Genomic DNA, 24,196 nt, shown 5'->3' with positions numbered 1-24,196 from the left:
TGACTAATAGATGCTCATCAGCACAACTATATCCACCTTTAAACCAGCAGTTCAAGTACTACAAGTCAATTATTTGTGTGTAACTCTGGAGACTGGATATGTTTGGTAACCGTTGTTTCTTATCAAGTTGCATTCTTGCAGCAGATCGTCATCTCCAGCTCATCTAGTAAAGCTTCAACTGCTCGGTGGACCTTTGGGGCTATATTTAGTGCCACATAAATATACAGAAATGAAAAGCAGAATGCAGTCAAAGCTTTGGAGCAAATGCTTGAAGATGTGTCACTTCCTGTTCTTTTTACTGTCACTGGATAGTGGTGGAAATGTTGATGCGGTGAACAAAGAGTGGGAGAAGTTCATTTATACTTGCATTTAAAATAGTTGAATGAAAGTAGGTGGTTTGTGTGTGTGTGTGGGGGGGTGTTAGGTCTGTTGGAATGATGCTGCATTCTTGTTGTCCTCCCCTGGGACAGGTGCTGCATCCTGAGGCTTAAGCACCAGCTGACACATGCACTTTAACCCAGCAGTGTATTAGCATCTCTTCCAGCCCCCCTGCACCCCTCTGCTGCCCCTCAGGCTTGGGACCACTAGGATTGCCTTTTTAGGAGACACCTGATCATAGCTTGAACTCCCTGCCGCCCCCCAACACAAAGAAGCGCCGGCTGATAATGCTTTTCCATTGATGTCTGAGTCTGGCCGCCTTCACCCTGGAGTGTCTGCGAGAACCTTCAGGTGGATGACAGGCTGGTAGGATGGAGAACGTGGAGCTTTGAGGGAAACTTTTCATTTTTTTCCTGCTGTTTCTTTGTGAATGCGAGGGATACAAAAGCCTTTAAGGGTTTCACCACGTATTTAACCAAGACAGACAATCTGTTTTCAATTTAGGAGATCACCTTTTTTTATTCTCCTGAAAAGAAGATAAAATCTAGACAGATGGAGAAGTTTAAGGCAGCTATGATTCTGGGTGCTGCTGGTGATGCGTTGGGCTACAGGAAGGGACTCTGGGGAAGCTGCACATCAGGGAAGAAGATCCAAGAGGAAGTGAGTGCTATGGGGGGACTGGAGGCCCTTAAACTGGATCCAGAGAATTGGCCGCTGAGTGATGCGGTGCTCATGCTCATGACCACAGCCCAAGCTCTCATAACAGGTAAGCTATACAGGAGAAAAGAGGCATGGTACATGGTTACAGCCATCTATTTTTTATTTTAGAGAGAAAGATCACAGTAAAATTGACCTTTTACCCTTTACTTATACTGTATATTAATAGTAAGATGGCCTACATTTTTGCATAATCTAAATAAAGAGATTTTTAATTGTCTAATCACAAACCAAACTAGGCTGATTGGACCTGCTCCGATCTGTCCCTGCAACAAGAGGTCACACAAGTCTCAATATAAAACTTCTGCTACATGGAATCTCCCACTTCTACCAGGAATCTACAGGAAAGAACAGCATGAGACAGATTCTATATGAGAAGCATCTTTTCTGCTTTGCCTTTCAGCAGCAATTCACATAACTTCATGATCCACCGGTGTCAGGGATGGCAGCTGATGTGCCTTAAAGCCACAGACTGTTCTTACTAAAGACAATGAGATGCTTTGAGATTTCAGGCCCCCCTTTATTTATTTATTTTTTTCTGCTACACTCCAGTAGGCAGACACAGAGAGAATCATAAAATCAAGTTAGTTTTTCTTTGCTTCATTCAAAATAAAATAATTTCGGCATTTTTGTTATGTGGGGAAATAAAAACTCTCTACTTTGCCAACTTCTTTGAGAACTGAACATGTGGTTTGCTGATGGCCCTCAAGTTTTGTCTTTAGTCTTTAAGAGTACAAGCATAGAGCTAAAGGGACCGTACACCCGCTTTAGGCATTCTGGTCCTAATCAGACTGAGGCTAAACTTAGATCATCACAACACCCTTTATCTTTCCTCGCATGCCTCTGATGAATGACTCAATCTCTGAATGTGTATTTGTGTGTCTAGATTATTGGTGCCTAGAGGATCTGTACAGAGAGCTGGTGCGTCTTTATGTGGAAGCCATGGTATCTCTTCAAGGCAAAGCTCCCGACTCTACCACAGTGGAAGCTTGCTCTCACCTCAAACCTCACAACTTCCTGCTCGCCTGGCATACACCGTTCAATGAAAAAGGTTGCTGGATGTAAAAGATAAAAACATGCTTTTGTTTAAAAAAAAAATAAAGCTTGGACTTATGTGTCCATGTCCAGGGTCTGGATTCGGGGCAGCAGCCAAAGCCATGTGTGTGGGTATGCGATACTGGCAGCCCGAGCGACTGGAAAACCTGGTGGAGGTCAGCATTGAAACTGGCAGAATGACCCACAACCACCCAACAGGTGACAGTCTGGACAACAGGGAAATTCTCACTGACAAAATAAGGATTTTGCTGTTCAGTGAATGATCCCTACTTGCATTTGGATAGAGTTGATTTAACTAATTAGTCGCAGCTATCAACTGATTGGAGACGAATCTTGTGTTGCTTTTGGCTTCAGGCTTTCTTGGCTCCCTGACAACAGCCTTGTTTGCATCGTACGCAATCCAGGGAAAGCCTGTGGTGAGATGGGGCCGCGAGCTCATGAAGGTAATCCCCCGTGCTGAGGAGTACTGCAGGAAGACCATACGGCACGTGTCAGGTTGGAGCCCTTTGATTTGCTACAGTTTGTACAGAAATGAAGGTTGTCAGATGGGACAGCTGAAGCCACTGACTCTTTTGCACAGAGTATCAGGAGAACTGGTTCTATTTTGTGGCAAAGTGGCAGTTTTACCTTGAAGAACGTGAAATAGACAAGGAGGGAGGGAACCAACCATCATTCCCTGATCACTATGACCCTGAAGAGGCAGATAAAGTAAGATCTTTTTGTCCTGACTTTCATTTAACACACTAAAATGTTTATAAAGCCTTTTCATTTTTAACAGATGTATAAACGCTGGAGCTCCGAGGGCCGTGCTGGCCGCAGAGGTCACGATGCTCCCATGATAGCTTACGACGCCCTTCTGGCAGCAGGGAGTGACTGGGCTGAGCTCTGTAGACGAGCTATGTTTCATGGAGGTAAGGACTACAGAACCTTGAGCCTTAAAGTTGAAAAAGTGCAGCAGTATGCCATCATTTTTACAAAATTTTTGTTGATTTTTTTTTTTTTTTTTTTTAGGTGAAAGTGAAGCCACAGGCCTGATTGCAGGCTGTCTCTATGGTCTCATGTACGGCTTGAGCCAGATTCCCCAAGGCCTGTACAAGGATTTGGACAAAAGAGAACAGCTGGAGGAGCTGGGAGAGGCTTTGTACAAGGCAGCCTCTGCAGAGAAGTGCATTGACAAGTAATCCAGAGCTTTACTGACCTGAACTCTACCAGCTCTCAGTCTATCTGAGCTTAAGTTTACTGCCCCCACAGGCACCAGAGATCTCAAAGGGGGGCTTTTTTCCATCTTTGAATTTTCTGTCTTATCCACAGGCCTGCCATTAACATTAAAGGATTAGAAAAGCATCGCTTACTTTGGGAATGATGCTCCGAAATATCATAATATTGAAACAAATATGCCATAAATACATTTATGTAAAAATTCCCTTTAGTTTTACGTCTGTAATTATTTTAGTGTGCCAAATGTATTGTTTTGTTAACAGCAAAGAATCCATCACAAAACCTTTATAACATAACAGACAACCAGACCATAATTATTGCAAAAAAATGTTTGTTCCTTATAATATTTGTTGGCTCAATGTGTTCTTCAGGATAAACATTTTGTTTTATTTGGGTCCCCACCCCCCCAAAAAAAAAAGAAGCTAATATGCATCAACCTAAAGCATGGAAATTGTGTAATGCATAAAACTGACCAATAATTTATTTGGAGACACTGTCTAATGGCCTATAAAACTATGTTAAAAAAACCTGATTGTTCTAAGTGATTTTTTTGCCTTCAATATTAACTTAAAAACATATTACCAGCCAGCCTTCATCAACTTAAGTATCACACCCTAAAACATTAAATAGTTAAAACATTTTTTAGAAATGTCCTTTTTTTAAATTTCAATACAAAAAAAGGTTCTTGTATGTATGTATGTGTATTCATGTCCTGCTTAATTTAGTGTACACTGGCAAAAAACAAAACAGAGCATGAAACTAACGCATTTATTGTGTTGCAATGTTCTCCTTTAAAATCCCCTGAACTAATCAACTGTAACATCTGATTTTTTTTAATCTAAGCACCCCTTTTCTCCATTTTTCTTAAGTAACAAAATAACTGATAGATTTTTGCTAAGCTCAGAATAAACATCTGTGTAATAAGAATATTTATTAAAAAAAACAAAAACAAGTTTAAGTTGATACTTGAAGAAGGACCCAGAACCTTTGTTTGAAGATACAAAGGTTGGCATGGTCCCAACTTTTTTTTACCGGATGGTGTTGTCATTTTTTAGGAAAAAAGCCACAGGAGCTAAGTTTTGCATGTCCTCTATTCTCTATAGACCAGATTCTTGGAAAAGCAGTTTCAGCCCTGGATCCAGTGTGCTGAGGAGGTTGGTTAGAGACCGCAAATGCCCTTCAGCGCTGCGAGAGGTTCTCCAGAGTCTGCTGCAATACCTGATTCAAGATCTGCCAAAGAGGAGGAGCAGAAACCCGGAGTACACAGCAGCTACAGCTGAGACAGACCCCAGAATCACAGATTGCTCTGAAAGTAAGACGTCAGTGAAAACGATTACATATCAGGCAAGTCACAAAGTGGGAAATGCTGATGAGGCTGTTTCGAATGCCACTGAAAAGTGCTGGATGGATCCAAAAGATAAAAAGCCACAAGAAGAGCATGGAGCAGATGACGTCAGATGTCAGTGCCTCACCACATTCCAGCTGCTCCAAGCCAAATTTTCCAGGTCCTCCCCCAAACCCTACATCAGTCAGCAGAGGGAGGTAGGAACTCTCTGTTTGAGCAGAGGAACACCTGGGCATAAAAACCACAGTCAAAACAGAGGACACAACATACTCACAAAGGACAAATGCAAAAAGGAACAAGGATTTAAGAGACAATGCACTGTGAAAAATATTCTTGCTAAATTTGCAATGGCTGAACAGAAAGAGCAGGAGTTAAAACATTTGAAGAAGCAATCGATTAAACCCAAACTTGTTGGAAGACAGATCACATATTCTTTAATGGAGAAGTTTGAGACTACAGCCACTGTATGTACAAGAACTGACTTTGACGTTACTAAGGGGAGCCGGAGTGAAGTTCTACAAAGTAAAAATGAAAAGAGGACCTTTTTGGGTCGAGAAGAACAAACGGAAGATCAAACCGCCCATTGGAAATCTACGCCAGAGCAATCGGAGATTAAATTAGGTCAGCAGAATTTTAAAAGAAAAGGAAAAGAACAAAGATCTGAGCAACAAGAAGAGGTTTTAAACTCAGAATCCGACGTCAAGTCTCCTTTGAATCCTGTGGAAGAACAGCTTCACACCTCAGGGCAAAGTTTGAAGTGTCAGACATGCCACGTCAAAGTTGAGGGTCAGACGTCAGCAAAAGTCCATGAAGTTCCGACTCTGGTAGTTTCAAACTCAACAAGTGTGAAATACGGATGTCAAGAGTTCATCCCTTTATCTTCTGTGACAGAGTGTCCTTTCCCACAGCCTCACAGGCTGCATCTACAGGAAGAGCTTATGCAGAACTGGCATGCAGCCACCATCATGGCCTGTTGTCCCGTGTGGACCAGGTGTGTGGACTGCTCTCCTGTCCAATTGCTGAAGGAGACTCAATATGAAGCTTCTCTATGCTCCAGTTTTGAAAAGAGAGCAGGAAAAATCCCTGGCGATTTGTGTGGAGAGCTCTCTTCTGATGAGATAGAGAAAAGCAAATTCCCCACAACGGCAGACTTAAAAGTTCTACCAAAGTGTTCCACCCATACCTCTGGTGGAGCCAGGACCAATGGAAGCTCAAACCTTTCTGGAACTGTTATCAGTCAGAGGGGCATGCCCATGTATGTCATCCCACGTACCTTCAGATTTGACGATCACTTTGATTCCTGCTCTCAATCCTCTCCACAACAAGAAACTGTAAATTCTCTGAGGGACAATCCACCATCACAACTTGACTTTTATGTTTTTTCTCATAGTAATACCATAGAAACGCCTAAAAGCTTCAAAGACACTGACCCATGCCGTCCTCAACATGTTCCCCAATATGAGATGGAGAAGAAACCAGCAGATGCTCAAATAGATGATACGGAAGATGCAGAAAACAAGAAAAAAGAATTAAATCTCATGCCTGGGAATGATACAAGACTGCCACAAAGATCGTTTTTTCCAGAAGAGAATAGGGCCGCAGCTGAAGGATGGGAGCTCTCTGCAGTAGCTTTTTCCATTCCTAAACCCGACCAAAACAAAAGGAAAGAAAAACCAAAGTACACGACAATTTGTTACGCTGATTCTTCTATCAAGCAGACACATAAACCCAAAATCATAAGATTTACAGACACCTTTAATTTCTAGGGCAGGCCCATGTCAGTTTTCCAATGACAGAGGAGAAAAGGTTTAAGCTCAAATTTAAACTGATTTAAACTAAATTCAATATTAAAGCAAAACCAAACAATTAAACCAGGACTTTTGTTGTTTTTAACTATAAGACTGTCTAGAATTTGTCCTCAAATTTATTCACCAAAATGAATTTCAAAACTGGTCTTCCTAGGCCAAAAGGAATACAAAGTCATGTTTTGTTTTTGGCCACATAAAGCAAAAATGATTTTACTGTGATGTAACAGTTCTGCAGATAAAAACATTTGGCACGCACGTCCTTTTCCTGTTGAAGGTTTCCTGAAGTAAACTGGAGATAAGTTTATCTTTCAGTCATAATTGACAGACAGAGAGGACAACTGTGAGAGACTACAAGAAAAGTCTGATGATTCTCACAATTAAGATCAGAGAAAACAACATTAGGTTATCATTAACTTTTATATATTAACTAGCATGTGATATGGTGACTAACCACAGTTATTTTAGCTATTTCGACCAATCACAACCTTAACATTTTTACACTCATATTTTTCACGTACAGTATTATGATGAAGATGGACAGCAGCAGTTTTGGGAGCTTTGAATGTTTTGACAACTGTTAATTCAAGAAAACGGTTTTGTTTAATGTGTTAATAAAAAGGGTGTTTTTCTCTCTTCTTTTGTGTATCTTAAGTAGTTTAATAGTTACAATTTCATTTTATGCAGTTTCCAGAAATATGTTTTCAATTGTATTTTTCACAAGTTTAGATATTAAGATTTGATCCACATGACACTGTAATGCCTTCTCGGTAAGCAGTAAATCCCAGCTCACACACTGAAAAATAACAAGAAAACTAAGTGACATGCTTTAGATCTACAATTTTCAATACAATGCTTTGAGAAAAAGCACTTCATTGGCTTTATGGGCTTGTACAAAAGAACTGATCACTGTATGTCCACAGATAAATGTCCACTGGAGATGTGACAATTGTACAAAAAAGATGAGACGCTTTGTGAGAATGGAGAAGTGGGTACAGAAAAGAAATTCTTCCAGACACAACAATTCAGAGTGTGCCAAAGTTGACTTGTTTCACTTTTTATCCCCTCTGCAGATTTTTATACATTTTTTGTATAAGAAAAATGGATTAAAAATAAAACATTAGAAAAACAAAAGACAAAGTTATAAACTTTTCGAAATACAGTCAACAGTATTTCATGTAAAAGTATAAGTAACAACAACAAAAATAGCTGACTGCAAACGTGTTGTCTTTGTAAAGAAAATACTTTCACACTGGGAAAATCACATTACAAAGTTGTACAAAATTGCATTTTTCATGATCTTAACGCTTTCATGTATTTACTATGCTCTTATAGATCAATTCCGCTTTTGTGTGTTTCTGTTTTACTGCAGAATCCTATTTAAAGTTGCCTCTAACAAGCACAGAAGCTATAAAAAAGTGAGAAAGAGTAGAGAAAATGTCACAGTCCTGCCAAACAGTGGCTGGAATGTAATTCAAGTCACTAATCGAGTTGCCCACAGGGAGGATTGCACAACTGCAGAAACGCGAATCTTCATTTGGACTTCCTCTAGTATTTACAGGATAAGAGATTGAGGCCCAAACATGTCTGGAATACGAATCAAAGTAGGTCAGGGATACTTGGCGCCAGATTTTAAATATTATTGTTTAGTCTGATATTTCTTAACACATTTTAAGTATTATATATTTATGGAAGCAACATTATTTTTAGACTATCTACTGATGTTTACTTATAGACAAATGGCTCATTTTTTTCAATCCTGTTAAATGAAAATACTTTTTTGAAATGTTTTCTGTTGTGACGTAAATACAAAAGTATACATTTTAAATCAAACACAATCTCAGCATCAGGGTGTTAGTCAAAAGTGATGCACAAATGGTTAGAATGCTGAAATGGTTAGAAGAGGGTGAGAGTAATTCCTCTTATTTTTTTTAATTAGAGAAATGTGGTACCCAAGGAAATACACTACAGAAATTAAATATTGAAGGCCAGGTTACCTGCTGAAATATAATAAGAAAATTTACCCCAACTGTACTCTTTGTTAAGAACACCCAGAAACAATCAGTCACCTGTTTTGGAATTGTAACATTACTGAACTATTTTTGAAAAAAGGTACACGTTTTATAAATCACAAATTTGACTCACAATTTCAACTGAAATTTGAATATATCATGTTTGGCCTGCACGAAAACGACATAAAATCAAACATAAAATTGGCAATTAACTAATTATAATATTTGGTAGGTTCCATATTCACAGGTCTAAATTTTCTTCATCACAACTTTTTTTCCCTGTCAGAATTAAAATCTTATTATTCACACTATTTTGTACTAGTTTAAACAAAAAAGCCATATGTATATGTGAAAACTGTTTGTCTTTGAACATTTTCAATGTATAATGATCTGGTTTTTTTTATATATCTTTCTTGTAATACCTGTGCCATCCCCTGGCATTCTCATTGTTATGACTATTGTTATTGTCGTGCATATTTGTTCTACGTTTTTTGAGCAATTAAAGATAGAAAGAAATAATAATAATAAAAGAAAAATAGAAAAATAAAACATAAAATAAATACAATAAAAGAAAATGGACAGGCCGTTTGAAATGATTTAATGAGTATGCATGGACAAAATATAATTAACGCATGATTCAGATATTTTTTGGGCCTTCAGAGAAGGCTTTGAAGGCCCACCACTGCTATATAAATAGTGCTAAGGTGTAGGTATTTTATGCATTGCTATCTAAGGAACGTTTTTTTTTTTGGCTCCCTTAGAGGTTGCATTCACCTGTGCTTACGTGGCTGAAATCCAGGGATAGGAACGCCTTTATTTTCATGTTGCGTTTACATGCTGCTGGATTTATAAGTACCAAGAAGGCAAACCCGAGAGAACATATTGTGTCGGCATTTGGAAGATGAAACTAGAGTGTTGTGTTAAATTACAAATTAATGGTACTTTTATTTATTTATTGTTATTATAAGGGAAAAAATGTTGTGTGCTTTTTTTAAATTTTTTATAAGACTGTTTTAAAAAGCAACTCTTGAATGCGCCGGTCACCCCAGCTGCTACCTAACTTGAGAGGCAAACGACTTTACGAGAATCACGTGAAAGCCGCATTAAGTCTCATTGAGGCGGTTGTCCCGCGTGCCATATCTTCCATGAAGAACACCGGCCATGAAGACTGATCGATTCACAACAACCGTTCGGGAGGGAAAAAAAAAAACAGCGTGCGGGGTCTTTGTTGACTTTTTGAAGTTGTCTCTACGGAAACGTTAGCCACACCGGGCGGAGCTGGGAGCCGCAGCAGGTGCTTGTGATATACAGCGATAAACTTCGAGGCACTTTTTCCTCTCCACAGATCATCAGTGGATCGGAAAAGCTGTGGGGTCGACAAACGTTTATCACGTTGTGGATTTGGTCAAACTTGGGAGACGCACAGGAATGTTTTTCCCAACTAGAGCTTCTTGGAAGTTGTGTTTTCCCAGGAAAGATCAGCCTCTTGTTCCGTTTTTTCATCTCGTAAACATGAGTGAGCGTTCAAGAAAACTTACTCCAACTAGGTCTACGGGGCACCTATGAAATAGTAGCATTTAGGAGTTGGATCAAACGCACGGTTGGCGCAAGCTGGAATATTTAAGCAACTTTTCCAGGTCGTTACTGGAGCAGAAGAAACCATGGAGAAAAGCAAGTCGACCAACGGAACCCAGGTTTTAGCCGCGAGCAGAGCTCAGGACAGAGTCGACAGGTAACGTAACCAACCAATGAATGATTTAAACGTCTTAAACTTTATTTAAAGTTTCAAGAACAACATTTTGGCAAGGAGGTATAAAAAGTGGCTTCTTTTTTTTTTTTTTTTTTTTTTTAACAATTTGAGGTTAATTAATCCTCTGGTTAATGTTCAATTCAAGCTAATAAGTGCCATTGTTTTTTATTTTGTATTTTAATTTTATTCGTTTAAAGTATACCGGAAAACTTAACCCACTTCGAGCATCCCAGTGTTTTTATACATTTTATTTAAAAACAAAAAAAGTTGCCAGTGTTATATAAATAGGGTGGTCATGTGACCCTGTAACCAGCTGATGCTAACTTTTATGTGTTTTGTTTGAACAATTACGTAGACTGAGCTATTCGTACTACATTCTAGAATAAGTGTCTGTACTGAAGGGGATGTTCCACTGTATTCAGACTCATAAATGTGAAAAATATAATGTGCAATCTCCACAGGAATGTCATCATGTCTGCCTGTGTGTACATAAGCCAAATGAGCTGGAGTTGAACGTGGAGTAAGGGTGGAGGGCCACTTTAATGATCATGTGTACCCCGGCTATTGTTTTGACAACAACCACAGTCTTTCATGTGAAACACATTGTTGTGATGCGTCGTTTGTTTTCACACGGGGATGGCTGGGAGGCAGGCTGCAGGTTCCATGAAGAGTGTTTCATTTTTGAGCGAATGCCCTTCGCATCCATGATGGGTATCCCCAGGAACTGCTTTCCTGGAGAGATTAACTCCAGGAAGATTAACATGTTACTTAGGCATTAGGCTGAGGCACATAGGACACAGGACACGCCTTCATGACTGTTTCTCCCCCCGCCATGAATTCTGACTCACTTGTCCACACTGGCACTTTACTTTCTGGAATTGGAATCGACCACAGTTATTTTTCCCTTTTTTTTAATAGAGGGGAAGTAACCAACAGGGATCTAAATATTTATCTGGTGAGCATGTTGGAAATGCCAGGAGATTAGCTCTGTGGGGGAAAGAAAACATGAAAAGTCCTTGAAATGATCCAACACGAATTGGCAACAATGGCTGCAAAGACTGATATCGGTCTGTGTGTGACACAAACATAGAAGTAGTCACTTAAAACAGACAACTTAGTCTATCTTTTATGTCTTCTCCAATTCTGAGAGCTGGTTAGGAAAAGGGCTTCATGACTTGACCTCTCATTCTAAAGGTTCCTAGATTTACTGGGTAATGAGAAGTTTAAGAGGTTTTGGGTTGCTGGAAGTCATATCGTCCTTAGCTGGGTTGGGGAAAGGGGAGGGGGGTTGTTGTTAACACTCCACAGCTTGACTGCTCCTTGGGATCAAATCAGTTTGACTTTCACTTGCAAATATTTGGCAGATTGGGTTTTGTGCATCATTTTTAATGAGAGGAAATTGTTTTTCTATTCTGACAATCACTGTTTCTTATACTCCTCGTTGAAACCATCTCTTTTCATTCTGGTTAAGAAACAGACGTTGCTGTCCTCAAACAAATAGTTTGTATCCATCAGGTGGGGGTGGGTGGCAGAATCGGGGCCACTATAGCTTGCCGTCATCAGATAACTGCCCCCCACCTCGCCACACAAAAGGACGTCCTAAAAGAGAAATCAAGTTCAATAGGAAATGTAAATACATGTACAATGAAAGGAAAGGTTTCGTTTGTGTATTTAATCCGCTTTAATCATCCAATTTTGGATGTCTTCAATGGCACAATTCTATCCCAAATGAGAAAATAAATCTATTAGTTGTTGCTTTGAAATCCCACCCCCCCTTCTCCCCTTTCTTTTAATTATCCCCCATCGCTAACATCCCAACCTCTCCTATTTTTCATCCAGTCCAACAAAAAATGTTTACAATTTTGATTAACATAAATAAAATTTAGCCTCAAATACAAAAGAGGTTTATGCAAATATACACCTTGTGTGTCAGAAGATTCCTAACCCCCTATTGTAATAGTAAATTCTTTCCAACACAAGAGGTCTTCAGCTGTTGGACAAAAAAAAAAGGTTATTTCAAATTGTTTTCAATGACATTGTCTTTGTTTTTTGTTTTCAATCTAGACTGGACCCGTACGGTTTTGAGCGTTCAGTGGACTTTGACTATGCGTCCTATGAGGAGCTGATGTCAGAGTATTTGGTGGTGCTCACCCGCCGGTCTATTAAGTGGTCCAAACTCTTGAAGGGCAAAGGAAAGGTGCAGAAGAATGTCAAATGTGCGTGTGAAAACAGCAGAACCTACAGGGCGAATGTGGCGTGCAGCTCCACTGACCGCTTTCTTCCCTTGCTTCAGTGAAACGGTACGTACGGAAGGGGATTCCCAATGAGCACCGGGCTTTGGTCTGGATGGCAGCCAGTGGGGCTCAGGACCAGCTTGAGAAGAACCCTGGTTATTACCAGTCCATGCTGGAAGCTCAGCATGACCCCAAACTAGTGGAGACCATCAGAACAGGTCAGAGCGCTAATCCTAGAGATCAAAGAGGACTCTCTTTTATTTAACTCTGGAGCAACACCGCTGCTTTATCACACAACGGCAATCAAACAAGTGCAGCCAATAGAAAAGGAACAATATTAAAGAAGTTAATATTTGATTTTCTTCTTATCTATAATTCAATTCCTGCGAAACATTATGTTAGGTGGCTGCAGATGACACTTCTATTGTACAACCCCAAACCAGCTTCATTTCATAGCAGACCCACCGATTAATGCTAAAGTTAAGTTACGTTTGCTTCGTATTGCATTGATAGAAACCTAAAAAATGTATGTGAATTTCAAAAGTTTGATCAAAAAAAAAATGAAATTAAACAATGGAGGGCTGATATAAAAGGGTGTATTATATTTAATTACTGATTCTTTTTTTTTAGTTCCTTGTTGTCTTGGATGCTCGGATTCGCATCCAAACATACATCAGGTATGACCGATGTCTGTTTTTATTTATTTTTTAGATCTCCACAGAACATTTCCAGACAACGTGCATTTCCGCAAGACGTCCAACCCGTGTTTGCAGAAAGCTCTGTACAACGTGCTGCTGGCCTATGGTCACCACAACCCAGCTGTGGGTTACTGCCAGGTAACACTCCTCGACTTCAATTTAGACCAAAACAGACTTAATATGTTTCATTCGTGCACAGAAATATCCGTGGAAACGTGCAATAACTCCAGCCTGTTGATGCAAACATCTGCCTTACAAGGCACCATGGGATGCATGCTTTCCACTGAAATCTCAGCTTTTGTGTGTTTCTGAACGGAATTTGAATCTTTGTGTTGTCATTGACTGAAGTTTAAAGCCGATAGTTTCTAAAGGATTTTAAAAACCTGTACTTTATTTGAAATCTTTAAATGCAATCCTAACTTTTTCATTTCCTGAAAGAGCTGTGTGGTGTTCGGTGTAATCGTGAGCTTGTTTGTCTCCAGGGGATGAACTTCATAGCGGGGTATCTCCTGATCATCACAAAAGATGAAGAAAAGTCTTTCTGGCTGATGGATGCATTGCTTGGGAAAATCTTACCAGGTGTGTATGGAGTCAGGTGTTAACGCTTTGGTCTGGGATCAGAAGAAATCTGACTTTAACTATTAGTATCAACACGCTTCCTCGATACAAAAATAACTTGGTTTGGAGAGAAAAAACCCGTCAAACTACCTGCAGTGACACGAGGTTTTTGTGCAGCTCACAGTGTTATGCTTTTACAGATTACTACACTCCAGCCATGCTGGGACTGAAAGCTGACCAGGAGGTTTTGGGGGAACTGGTGAAAGTTAAAACCCCCCGTGTCTGGCAGGTTATGTCTGACCATAATGTCATGTGGACCCTTGTGGTCTCTCGATGGTTCATTTGTCTCTACATAGACATCTTACCTGTAGAGGTGAGTACTTGTTCTGTGTCTTAACGTTGCTTTTTTTGGAAGTATTTTTTCTACTTCTAAAGTTTGGGAAAGCTAATACTAAAAATGCATAATTTTATATATATTATACACTTTTAAAACTGCAAGTTTTTGCCAAAAAGTTTAGTTCTTCTGCCTCACACCACAGCTTGTTTCTGTCTCCCTCTGCTGGTAGGTTTAGGGAACTGAAAGTTTGTAGCTAACTTTTTCTCTCAACCCTTTAGGATTCAGTTTCCACACAAACACTGGCAAATACAAAATAAGGACACTTATCTTGGATTGTATTTTTTTAATGTATTTTTTCAAAAAAGGAATCCCTCCAAATCAGAAAAATTAACTTTAACCCCATTAGACTAAAGCTCTGGTAGCTTTTTTGCACCTCATCCAGTTATTGTGTTCTTGCTCCCACTGAATATCAAAAGGAACTTTTTTGTTTTCCTTTCTGCAGCTGAATAACGCTTAAAGAATAGCTACATAAAGTCATGCTCCCCACTGCATAAACGTTTGTTGGTAAGGTTCAACCCTGTTGTTGTCTTTCTGCAGACAGTTCTGCGCATTTGGGACTGCCTTTTCTACGAGGGCTCTAAAATCCTGTTCCGTGTCGCTCTGACGGTGATCCACCACAACCAGGCTCTGATTGAAAAGGCCCAGTCCCTGCCAGACGTCTGCCAAGCTTTCAAGGAGATTGTCCGCGGACCATTAGTGGACGAGTGTCACACATTCATGCAGGTAAGGAGCAAAAAAAGCCCATTATTCCCCAACAGAATAATAACATTGAAATCCTCGTCCTCAGAAAATCTTCAGTGAACCCGGAAGCCTCTCCAAGGCCACGCTGACCAAACTGCGGACGACGTGTCGAGCTCGAATCGTCGCTGAAGAATCCTGATCTTATAGCAGCCTGTTTGCACATTTAACTTTGGAACCGAGTCACTGTTAACCTCGTCTTAAAATCTTCTCAAGAAAAGTGAAGTATAAGCTGATCATTTCAAATGATTTAAAAATATATTTGACTTCAATGTGGAATCAAGCACTTTAGTCCAGGATGTATTAGATGCCATCAAGGGGAATCAAACGCTAGCTATGAAGAACTTATTCTGTGATCTTCTCTGAGTAACTGAAGAGTTGACAGAGTCATTTTTGAATTTCAAATAGATGCTTAGAAGATGGTCTGTAAATATTCAAGTAGTGCTTTAGCTAAGTGTTTCTTTATAATGTGACTGTGCTAACCTTTACCACTTTACTCCTCTGGAGAGCACTGATTCTAGCTGAGGATTGTGTGATGAAATGCACAGTTGATTAAAAAGAGCAAATGATTCATTCACAAGTCTTAAATTTACATTTTATTCAGTTGGAGTAATCATGATAGAAAACAAGACCAAGCATTTTCTAGAAAAATAAAGGTTCACGTCGCAGTTTTTCCCCCCCAACATTTCTTCTGAAGGAAAAGCATCCGTGCACTGACTGCATGTGGCCTCAACACGGGATTTTAAAGTTGCACTAAAAAAAAAAAAACTTTGAGCAGTTTATACAGACTTTCAAGACTGATCAGCATTTGAAAACGGAAACATCAAAACACGTCAACCAAGTGTGAAACACATGAAAAGTTTTTACAAAAATGAGGCAGTTAAGCTAACATTTCCTGAAATTAGTGAGAAGTAGCTGCTGGAAAACAACCACTTTTCACAGGATTAAAGGCAAAGAGTAACCACTTTCTCTGGGGTTTGGACACTGACTATGACAGACTTTAGCAATTCAACTCCAAACAGGAAAAGATGAAACTTAATGTGCAAAGCTTTTATTTAATCAGGGTGCTTTCCTTAAAAATATAGCATTTTGCTTTTACTGGACATACACAAAAAAGCTAAGGCCAAAAATCGGATTAGCTGATCTTCAATGTGGAGGAATATTCAGAGCTTTCCCTTTTACAACATAATATTCTTTAAGGCTGAAAGTATCCCTGTGGACAAAAGGAAATTCACTCCGCACTAGCTTTTCTGCTTCACTCCCTCTGCCCAGTCAATTTTATTACTGCTAAAAATGGTTTCAGAAAAAAAATGATTTTATGCCATCAATAGAAATGAATCAATATTTAAGATAAATGTGTTTTAAACTCATCCAATCTGTGATCAGAAGTCAGACGAACAAATCTAAGATGAACTGGGCTTTTCCAACCATCCACAAACATTTAGAAAAGAATCATTTGGATGAACTGATGAACTCCTGCATCCACAGCGTTCTCATTCAGGTTCAGTCTGTTCGGTGCAGGACAAAGTGGCCTCATATGGTCTGGTATCCAGCGTGGCTTCTCTTTCGGCCTATTAGGTATGCGATGAGGACAATCAGCACCAGCCCAGCCAGAGCCGCTCCAACGATGATGGGAATCAACATTTGATCCTGGTCTATTTGACACACTTCAGCTGCACACAGACACACAAAGAAGTGTTATCGCCTTAGAACTGTGCCAACATGATAAATGTTCATTACTCTGACTTTGTACATGTCTGCTGTCCATGTGAACAGTTTTGAAGTTTCTTAAAGCTCAAATCTAAGAAAAGGAAGCTCTAACCTGAGGCAAACTGGGTGGATGTGACGCCAAACGGTTGAACCTGTAGTTCAAACATATTGATGGAGAACGTAGACACCACAAAGAGAGTTTGTTCGGCGTTACACATGTAGGAGTGTCCCAGAGAACTCCTCAGGTAATCCAGACTGGTGTTACTGGCTGAGAAGGGAGCTGTGCAGAAGACGAGAACCTCAACCTCAGTTCAAAGTCTAAAACAAAAATGACGCATGTGGAAAAAGACCGGGTAACGTACACATCATGTCAGTCCAGTTCGCTTGCAGAGTTATCCCGCTTAGATGGTACTTGTTGGATGTTGAGTTCTGTGGAAGAGAAGAAGGATTTGTCAGAAGAATAGAAATAGAGTTAAATGTCAAAGATAATTGATGAACGTACCACAGTGAAGAGGAAGCTGAGCACAGTGGTCTCCTCTTGTGCCAAAACCAAGGTGGCATTGGTGCCTCCACACAATCCAGAGGAGCTGGTCAGATTAGGAGTCAGGTTCAGCAGCTCCTGGACAGTCTGAGAGGGAGAAAAGCTGCAGTGATTAATGAACAGCTCTGCACATGTCTTCCGTGGCTCCTCGTTTGTTCAAACTTTCTTTCTGGAGCTTCTTGGTCAAAAGCTTCCATCTCCAGGACCGTAACTGTAGAGGGCTGTGTTGTGAAGAGCATCCAACTTAAACCAAGCCAAATACATAAATATAAATAGAGGAGATGGTTGTGAGGATGTGGATGAGTCACTATGGCAACCCTAAAGAAAAAAGCCCAACTTGAGATGAAACCCCAAGTGTTGCTTATGAAGCAAAACGATAACCCCCTCCCCAAGTTTTTGTGTTTTCTGAAACCATTTCAAAAACACCAAAGACACACAAAAGGTTCATACTTTTAAAAATAAATTGTGGTCACATTATACATTTAAAATCAACACATGCTTCATTTCTAGCAGCTGAGTCAAAGGTCAGCACAAAACAGCTAGACCAGGAGAAACATTTTAAAAGAATTGTTTAAAAAGAACCAAAAAACTTAATTGACATAACTGAAGTCCTTCAGAAAACTTGGGGAACTATTACTCAAAGATTTCAGAGTTGTAGTTCACTTAAGCTCAATTTTAACAAGTGTTGTTGGTTCAGCAGCACAAACTATTCCAATCCAATGACATGACCAAATTCTGAGGTCAAAGTTCCTTCAATCTACATGTTTTATGACCCCTTAAACTATAGAAACTGCTGTGTCTTACCTTATTCTGAGACTGAGAGAAGTAGCTGACATTGAGCTGCACTCCCATTTTGGCCATGAGACACACAGTGCCGCTGGCGTTCTTCACGGAGTAGGAACCCTGTTCGGGAGTTCCTGCTGGAGTTGGTGACGGAGTGGTCGGTGTGGCTGCACTGGTTGTTGTAGTCGGAGCTCCGGTAGTGGTTTGATCAGCCGCACACACACGCTCTGCAATAAAAGACGCGACAAACGTTTGATCGGCTCCTAAAACGCTCAGGAGAGGTTTTGAAAGCGCGTTGGCCAGGAACATACCAGCGGGACTAAAGTCATTTCCAGGCATGTAGGCCTCCAGCTTCATTTCAGAGAAAGTGACGCTGGGTCGAGTTATGGTGATGGTAGTTGGACTCAGGCAGCGGTAGGTGGTGTTGGTCGGTGCCCAAATCCCCACTGAGGCAGACAGCTCAAAATCAACAGGCCCTGGTACACAGGCAAGCATGTAAACATTAGTTTAAGGAAGTGGTTTGTGGTTAAAAAGGCTCTAATTACATTAGCTTGAAATTGAATCAGTTTGTTTAAATGTAATAATCTGATTCCAATGATGAACTATAGTTTCATTATAAAGATAAAATTATGCTGAAACATTTTTTTACACTGTTATCTGCATGATTTAATTATAAAATCATCTTTCACATGACCTGATGCATCCACAGATGCATCCACAGAGCAGTAAGTTGTCCTACTCACCAGAGCTGTTGGCTTCAGGGAAAAGTGAAGCGTCGCTCAGGTTGTACCGCAGAAACAGGGTGTCCACGCTGTAGAGACTTCCGTTGGTGGAAAAGTTCATGCCAAAATAGTGGCCAGGTCCAAACTTGGCCATCAGCCCCGGGGTGCTGCCGTTTGAGCCACATGAGCTGTTTGCTGAATCGACTGTGGTGGAGTTTGGCAGAAAGACCGACACCGTCCTCTGAAAGGTACGACGGAGAACCAGAGTTCACAAGAAGAGACTGACCTGGGTTTACCTGAACAACTACGCTCACTGGTTCCATTATTTGTTTAGAGTACACTGCTGGAAAGCCCTTTTTGTTTCTTTTGAAATGCTGCCACATTTATAAGGAACAATCATCATTGTCTCACATAGGCTTTGTCCGGATTCTTTCACTACTCAGAGTTTTTTATATTTGCATGTTGCCGGGGTGTCCAAATCTACAATTTAAAAATAAATAAATAAAAATCAGGGGCCCAGGAAATTTCCCATAAGTTTCCTAGTAAAACTAGTGAGCATAGATGATAACCTGACTGGCAAATACAGACCACAATGCATTGCGTTTGAACGATTTATTATTTTACAAGAAAAAAGTGCATGAATGTATTTTTCTAGAAATAATTCAAGTTAATCATCAGAACACAGTGGAGCAAGTGGGAGTGGGAGCAAGTGGATAAATAGTCTCATGAGGCTTTTACTTTGGCAGAGTGACATTAGGCATAGAGAGAATGTGTCCGAATTTTGCTCAAATCCAGGGCACCATGTAGACGTTAGGGAGTAGTGAGGGAGTCCAGACAAAATCCATTAAAATAAATACATCTTTACTGGAAATAGATAGTCTACTTCAATCTCACTGAACACTTGTGGTTTTAACCAATATAAAAATTGTTAGCTTTAGTTCTGGTTGTACCATTTACAAATTAAAAAAAAGTGTGTGTATGTGTGTGTGTGTGTGTGAGGGAGGGGGGGGGGTGTATAATTTGAACAAGCGACAGTTTCCCCATATGAAAGAAACTGTATGCTCCTTTAATTACATCCTTAGAGAAAGTGCACTTACCGTGTCGTTGGTGGTGTTGTATGTGATGGAAAATACTGCAGAGAACTCTGCTTTAATACAGGTGGAGTTTCCCTCCTTCACTTCAAGGGTAACAACTGCTTGAGTGTCAGCTATAAAAGACATTAAAGAAAGCAAACTCAGTAAAGTTAACATGTACCATTTTTTCATGTTAACCAGACTGTAACATCTAACCTAGGGCCGGGTATCACCAATCATTTCCAGAATCGATTTGACTTGATTCAGCAAAGACTGGATCTATTTGATTCACAATTTTCTTTCAATTCACTCCATTCAATTTCAGTTGATTCAGTTTTGAATTTACATGGCTGAAACATTTAGACATATTTGTATAGAAATAAAATCATTAATCTATATATGATATTCCTATTAATCTGATACAGTTCACATACTAAAATATTTATTAGTCAAATAATAAACCAATGAGATTCTTAAGACCATACAGAGTTACATGGTTTCTCAAACGGAGAAGCTCCAACAAAATCATTAACATTGTAAAGGCTCTAAACTAAATAATATTATACAATAAATGATCTGCCTCTCCCGGAGGGCGTTTCAGTTTGACCACTAGGTGGAGCTATAGCTTTCTGCTTTATTCCAGATTATTTGAACAAAAAATTAAAAAAAAACTGCTTTACCAGCGGTCCCTAATCCCCGGGCCACGGACTGGTACCGGTCCGTGGGTCATTTGGTGCCAGGCCGCACAGAAAGAATAAATGACTTACATGACTTCCGTTTTATTTATTTCGGAATCTGAAAGATGTTTTATTTTGAAAGATCGCCCAATTCTCTGTTACATCCGTCTATGTCACTCTTGACGCAGGCCAAGGCGCTCTTCTCCTTCACGTGATAGGTTACCACTAAAATAAAACCCAGGAGCTGGTAAAATGAGTAAAAACAAACGTATTTTGAAGGTTTCTTTGCCAAGGGGGAAAGACCCAGCCAGGACAAAGAAGAGGAGCCTTCGACCTCCCAAAAAAAAAAAAAAAGAAAGCTACTTTTAATAGACAGTCCATGAGTGTGGGAAGGGGAGAGCATGATAGCACCTGTGCGACCTACAATGTCATGCGTGTCAAAATAAAAGCTCAGAGTTCATCTTGTCAGGTCTCTGTTCCTGCTTCATCATAGCGTTGCTACACTGATCGTCCGCCACACCGTAAAGACCGGTCCGTGAAAACTTTGTGTGACGTCATACCAATCAATAATAGGGTTGGGGACCACTGCTTTAGACTACAAATAGTTACGTTTAAAAAAAATGTTTCCCTAAAAGGGTTTGGACAATTCATGGCTGACTATATAAAGCTGTTCATTTAGTCAGCAATGCATGTTTAGGTCGACCGAGCGTTAGCATTAGCCGTCCTATGGGAAATTCTATTATACGTTAGCATTAAGCTAGCAGACTTAATGCTGTTATACGTTAGGTCACCAGAAAAGATAAAAGATCGATCTTGACTTTGATGGATTGATTATTGATTTATTAAGCTTGGATCCATTCAGATCGGTTAATCGATTTTTTTTTAAATCAACCCAGCCCTAATCTAACGCATAAACAACAACATGTTTTTGCTCATCGACCTTTTTCCCAGTACTAGGGGCTGAATGAAATGAGGGAAGCTCGCAGTTTGAGATATTAGTGATCAATATTGCGACAATGATATAACTTGCTGTACATGAACATATAGAAAAACAACCAAAAACATAATTTCCATTTCACTGCAACAGTTGAATGTAAATAAGAGTCAACATAACTCCAAATGGCCCTCGTCTCCGTTGGAGGCCAGCATCTAACATAAAAGGGCTCCATCCCATTGGTCAATGATGTAAAGGAGTCCATCCAATTAGTCAAATCATAAAGGGATTTATTTGATTGGTTAAATACTTCAAGCTGTCATAAGATTGTTTTACCCCGTTTAAGATGACCATTGATCGCAGTTTTTGGCAACTTTTGCAATATGCATATTGCACAGCTTGATTGAGATAACAATAAGTTTGCGTTATTGTGCAGGCCTACCCAGTACTGTCTGGAGATGGCAGAAACACAGTACAGAACAAGACAGAAAATCTCTACTGTTCTTCTCTGCTTTAGATCAAGAACAAAGCCAGTTCTCCGCTCATCATCTAAATCATGCAAATGAAAGTCTGAGAAGATCAGCTTGAAGAAACGACGGAAAGCTTCTGCTAAACATGAACCTGGCAGCGTTCACGCTTACACTGCATGCTATTAATACCAGTAGAAAAGTGCCAAACCCACTGTTGCAAGTCTGCATGCGTGTGAGTGGCTAGCAAACAAATGTATGTGAGACTTATAGATACATCACAAGTTACTGTTAGAAAAAGAAAGATGTTACCTATTTCCTAACTCATTTATGCAATAGAAGACTTTTCATTGTTTGCGCCATGTTTCCCAAAATCTCAGATAGCTGTTTATTAAAGGGAAATGACTCCATCCAAAAATGGATTTAAAAAAAACCCCAACAAAGAATCTGAAAAAATATGTGAAACAAAACAGTTTGCTGGCTAGTATTACTAAGAGAGGTTTTCTTTTTAAGAGTTTGGCCTTTGGGCACAGTCAGCTGCTCACCATACTACTGGTGATTTCATTCATTACTTGTCACGCAGCGGTCTTATGCCATTCTTCGCAATTTTATTGTTCTGCTTTTTTAATCCTCCACACTGAAATGTAAGACAGGCTGTGATCCACCTGTAAACACAGTATGATTTACACATCACTACAATCAGGCTATCGGGTCAAAGCAGTTGTGTGTTCAAAGCATCACACTGCAGATAGCAAAGCAAACATCAGATAAGAGTGTTCTAGATCTACACGGCCATGATGGGAAACACTGGTGGCAGCATAAAAGAAATGGACGAGGATGATACATTTTTACTACAAAAATGGTTAGATTTAGACATTTTGTAGTGATATCCTTCATCGGGATTAGATTCTGGAGCTTTGAATGATTACAGCACTCATGCTCTGCTCTAGAGGGCCCCTCTATGCAGCACAAAAGCATCATGGGAGTCATGTGAAGCTCTCAAACACAAATCAACAACGAATGTGTTGGTCCACAAGAAACAAAACGCAGAGCTATACAGTAGGACGATTAAAAAAAATAAATGCTATATTATGCCACATTATTTTGGGTTTTTACCTTTTATCATAGATATTAGAGAATTTAAAAAAAGGAGTTTTAAAATAAAACACTTATCAAATTGCTTGATTAATTTGGAAGGACTGAGGTCAAGAGACTTAAAAAGGAAAAATAATGAAGCAGTTATAGTTGAGAAAAACCACAAGAAATTGGATGGTTTTCCTTTTCTCAACTAAAAATATACACTAAAATTGATGAGTGCATCCACATAATTCCAAGCTACTAAACTAGGTAGTACTTTTAACCAAGCGTGTTTATTTTAAATATATATAAATCATGTTCATGACCTTGAATAAAGTGTTTTATGACAATTTAAAGGGAAAGGAAGTGGCGCTTTAACAAAGAAATGTGTCGATTAATGATTTGAAACATGTACAAAAATCGCGTTTCTTAAATTTCGCCTATATTTTTTTTCTTAACATTTTTTAATTCATACCATGACAAACTAGTATTTAAATGAGATGGGGCTGCTGTTTCTTATATAACAGTGACTGTGGCGTTAAATCAACTTAACGCAGCGCGTTATGACTGAACTTCCCACTGTTAGCTCACCATTTCTGATTCATTCTGGGCATTTTAATGGTCATATTGGGTGTTTGGTAACGTTATACATCGAATTTTAGGGTTTTTGAGTGCGATATATGTTTGGATAAATGGGAAAACTGTGACATCATCACAGCCAACAAACGGGTTCGGTGTGTTAGCATAAGAGGCTCTAAACAACAACGCACTTACCTAAAACTGCTGAACAGACGATGAAGAGTGCGACGAAGGATGGAAAAGACTTCATTTTGGGGTAAAAAAAAAAAAAACAATAAGAGAGAACAAGAAAAAATCCCTGATGGAGGGTTAGAGTCGCACAGCTGAAGGCGCAGGTGGGTCTGGCTGCACTTGACTTGACCCAACAGATGCCTGGCTAAAAAGTACCGCCTAGCTCACTTAGCTAACGTTGCTAATCTGATTCTCGTTCGTTCCCGGCAGTCCGCGTTTACATCCGCACAGTAAGGTGGTGATGAGGGTAGGAACCAATAATCGGAGTGAATTGTCGCTCACCGCCGCACCATCTCATCTGAAAACACCAACAAGTCTATCATGTGAACGGGAAGAATTTAGAGCAGCCCAGTCACGTGGGACCCCCCCCTCCCTTCCCCTGTTCCGTGAACTGCGCTCGTCTGATCTGCAAGGAAAACACACAACGCGACACACACACACACACGGTTAATGTAATAAACAGCAGTTTCTTCACGAAACAGCCCCAAAACTAAAT

The 24,196-nt window shown here is 39.8% G+C and overlaps 3 protein-coding genes across 4 annotated transcripts; 2 read left to right on the top strand and 1 right to left on the bottom strand.

Moving 5' to 3' along the window:
- Positions 1-528: 528 nt before the first annotated feature.
- Positions 529-7,158, top strand: adprhl1 (ADP-ribosylhydrolase like 1). Of its 2 annotated transcripts, XM_011490397.3 has the most exons (8): positions 529-1,144; positions 1,982-2,146; positions 2,224-2,349; positions 2,506-2,646; positions 2,732-2,859; positions 2,930-3,062; positions 3,163-3,328; positions 4,473-7,158. In XM_011490397.3, exons 1-8 carry the CDS (start codon positions 931-933, stop codon positions 6,478-6,480), a joined length of 3,081 nt encoding a protein of 1,026 aa, XP_011488699.1. In that variant the 5' UTR covers positions 529-930; the 3' UTR covers positions 6,481-7,158. The 2 variants fall into 2 exon arrangements, with proteins under 2 accessions (XP_011488699.1, XP_004067117.1); XM_004067069.4 differs by lacking the exon at positions 4,473-7,158 and having other exon boundaries at positions 549-1,144; positions 3,163-3,896.
- A 2,453-nt stretch (positions 7,159-9,611) lies between these two features.
- On the top strand, positions 9,612-15,738 carry grtp1 (growth hormone regulated TBC protein 1). The gene is made up of 8 exons (XM_023953389.1): positions 9,612-10,263; positions 12,346-12,497; positions 12,575-12,733; positions 13,227-13,351; positions 13,696-13,792; positions 13,972-14,144; positions 14,706-14,891; positions 14,956-15,738. The coding sequence occupies exons 1-8, from the start codon at positions 10,193-10,195 to the stop codon at positions 15,046-15,048; spliced, it is 1,056 nt and encodes a 351-aa protein (XP_023809157.1). The 5' UTR covers positions 9,612-10,192; the 3' UTR covers positions 15,049-15,738.
- Positions 15,490-24,060, bottom strand: lamp1 (lysosomal associated membrane protein 1). The gene is made up of 9 exons (XM_004067070.3): positions 23,665-24,060; positions 19,760-19,869; positions 18,684-18,903; positions 18,252-18,416; positions 17,962-18,167; positions 17,119-17,244; positions 16,979-17,045; positions 16,729-16,896; positions 15,490-16,579 (listed from the first exon to the last, which is right to left on the bottom strand). Exons 1-9 carry the CDS (start codon positions 23,717-23,719, stop codon positions 16,440-16,442), a joined length of 1,257 nt encoding a protein of 418 aa, XP_004067118.1. The 5' UTR covers positions 23,720-24,060; the 3' UTR covers positions 15,490-16,439.
- Positions 24,061-24,196: the final 136 nt, after the last annotated feature.

The sequence above is a fragment of the Oryzias latipes genome, chromosome 3, assembly GCF_002234675.1.
Source record: "Oryzias latipes chromosome 3, ASM223467v1".
Taxonomy (NCBI): Eukaryota; Metazoa; Chordata; class Actinopteri; order Beloniformes; family Adrianichthyidae; genus Oryzias; species Oryzias latipes.
This window is presented reverse-complemented; position numbering and strand designations above follow the sequence as displayed.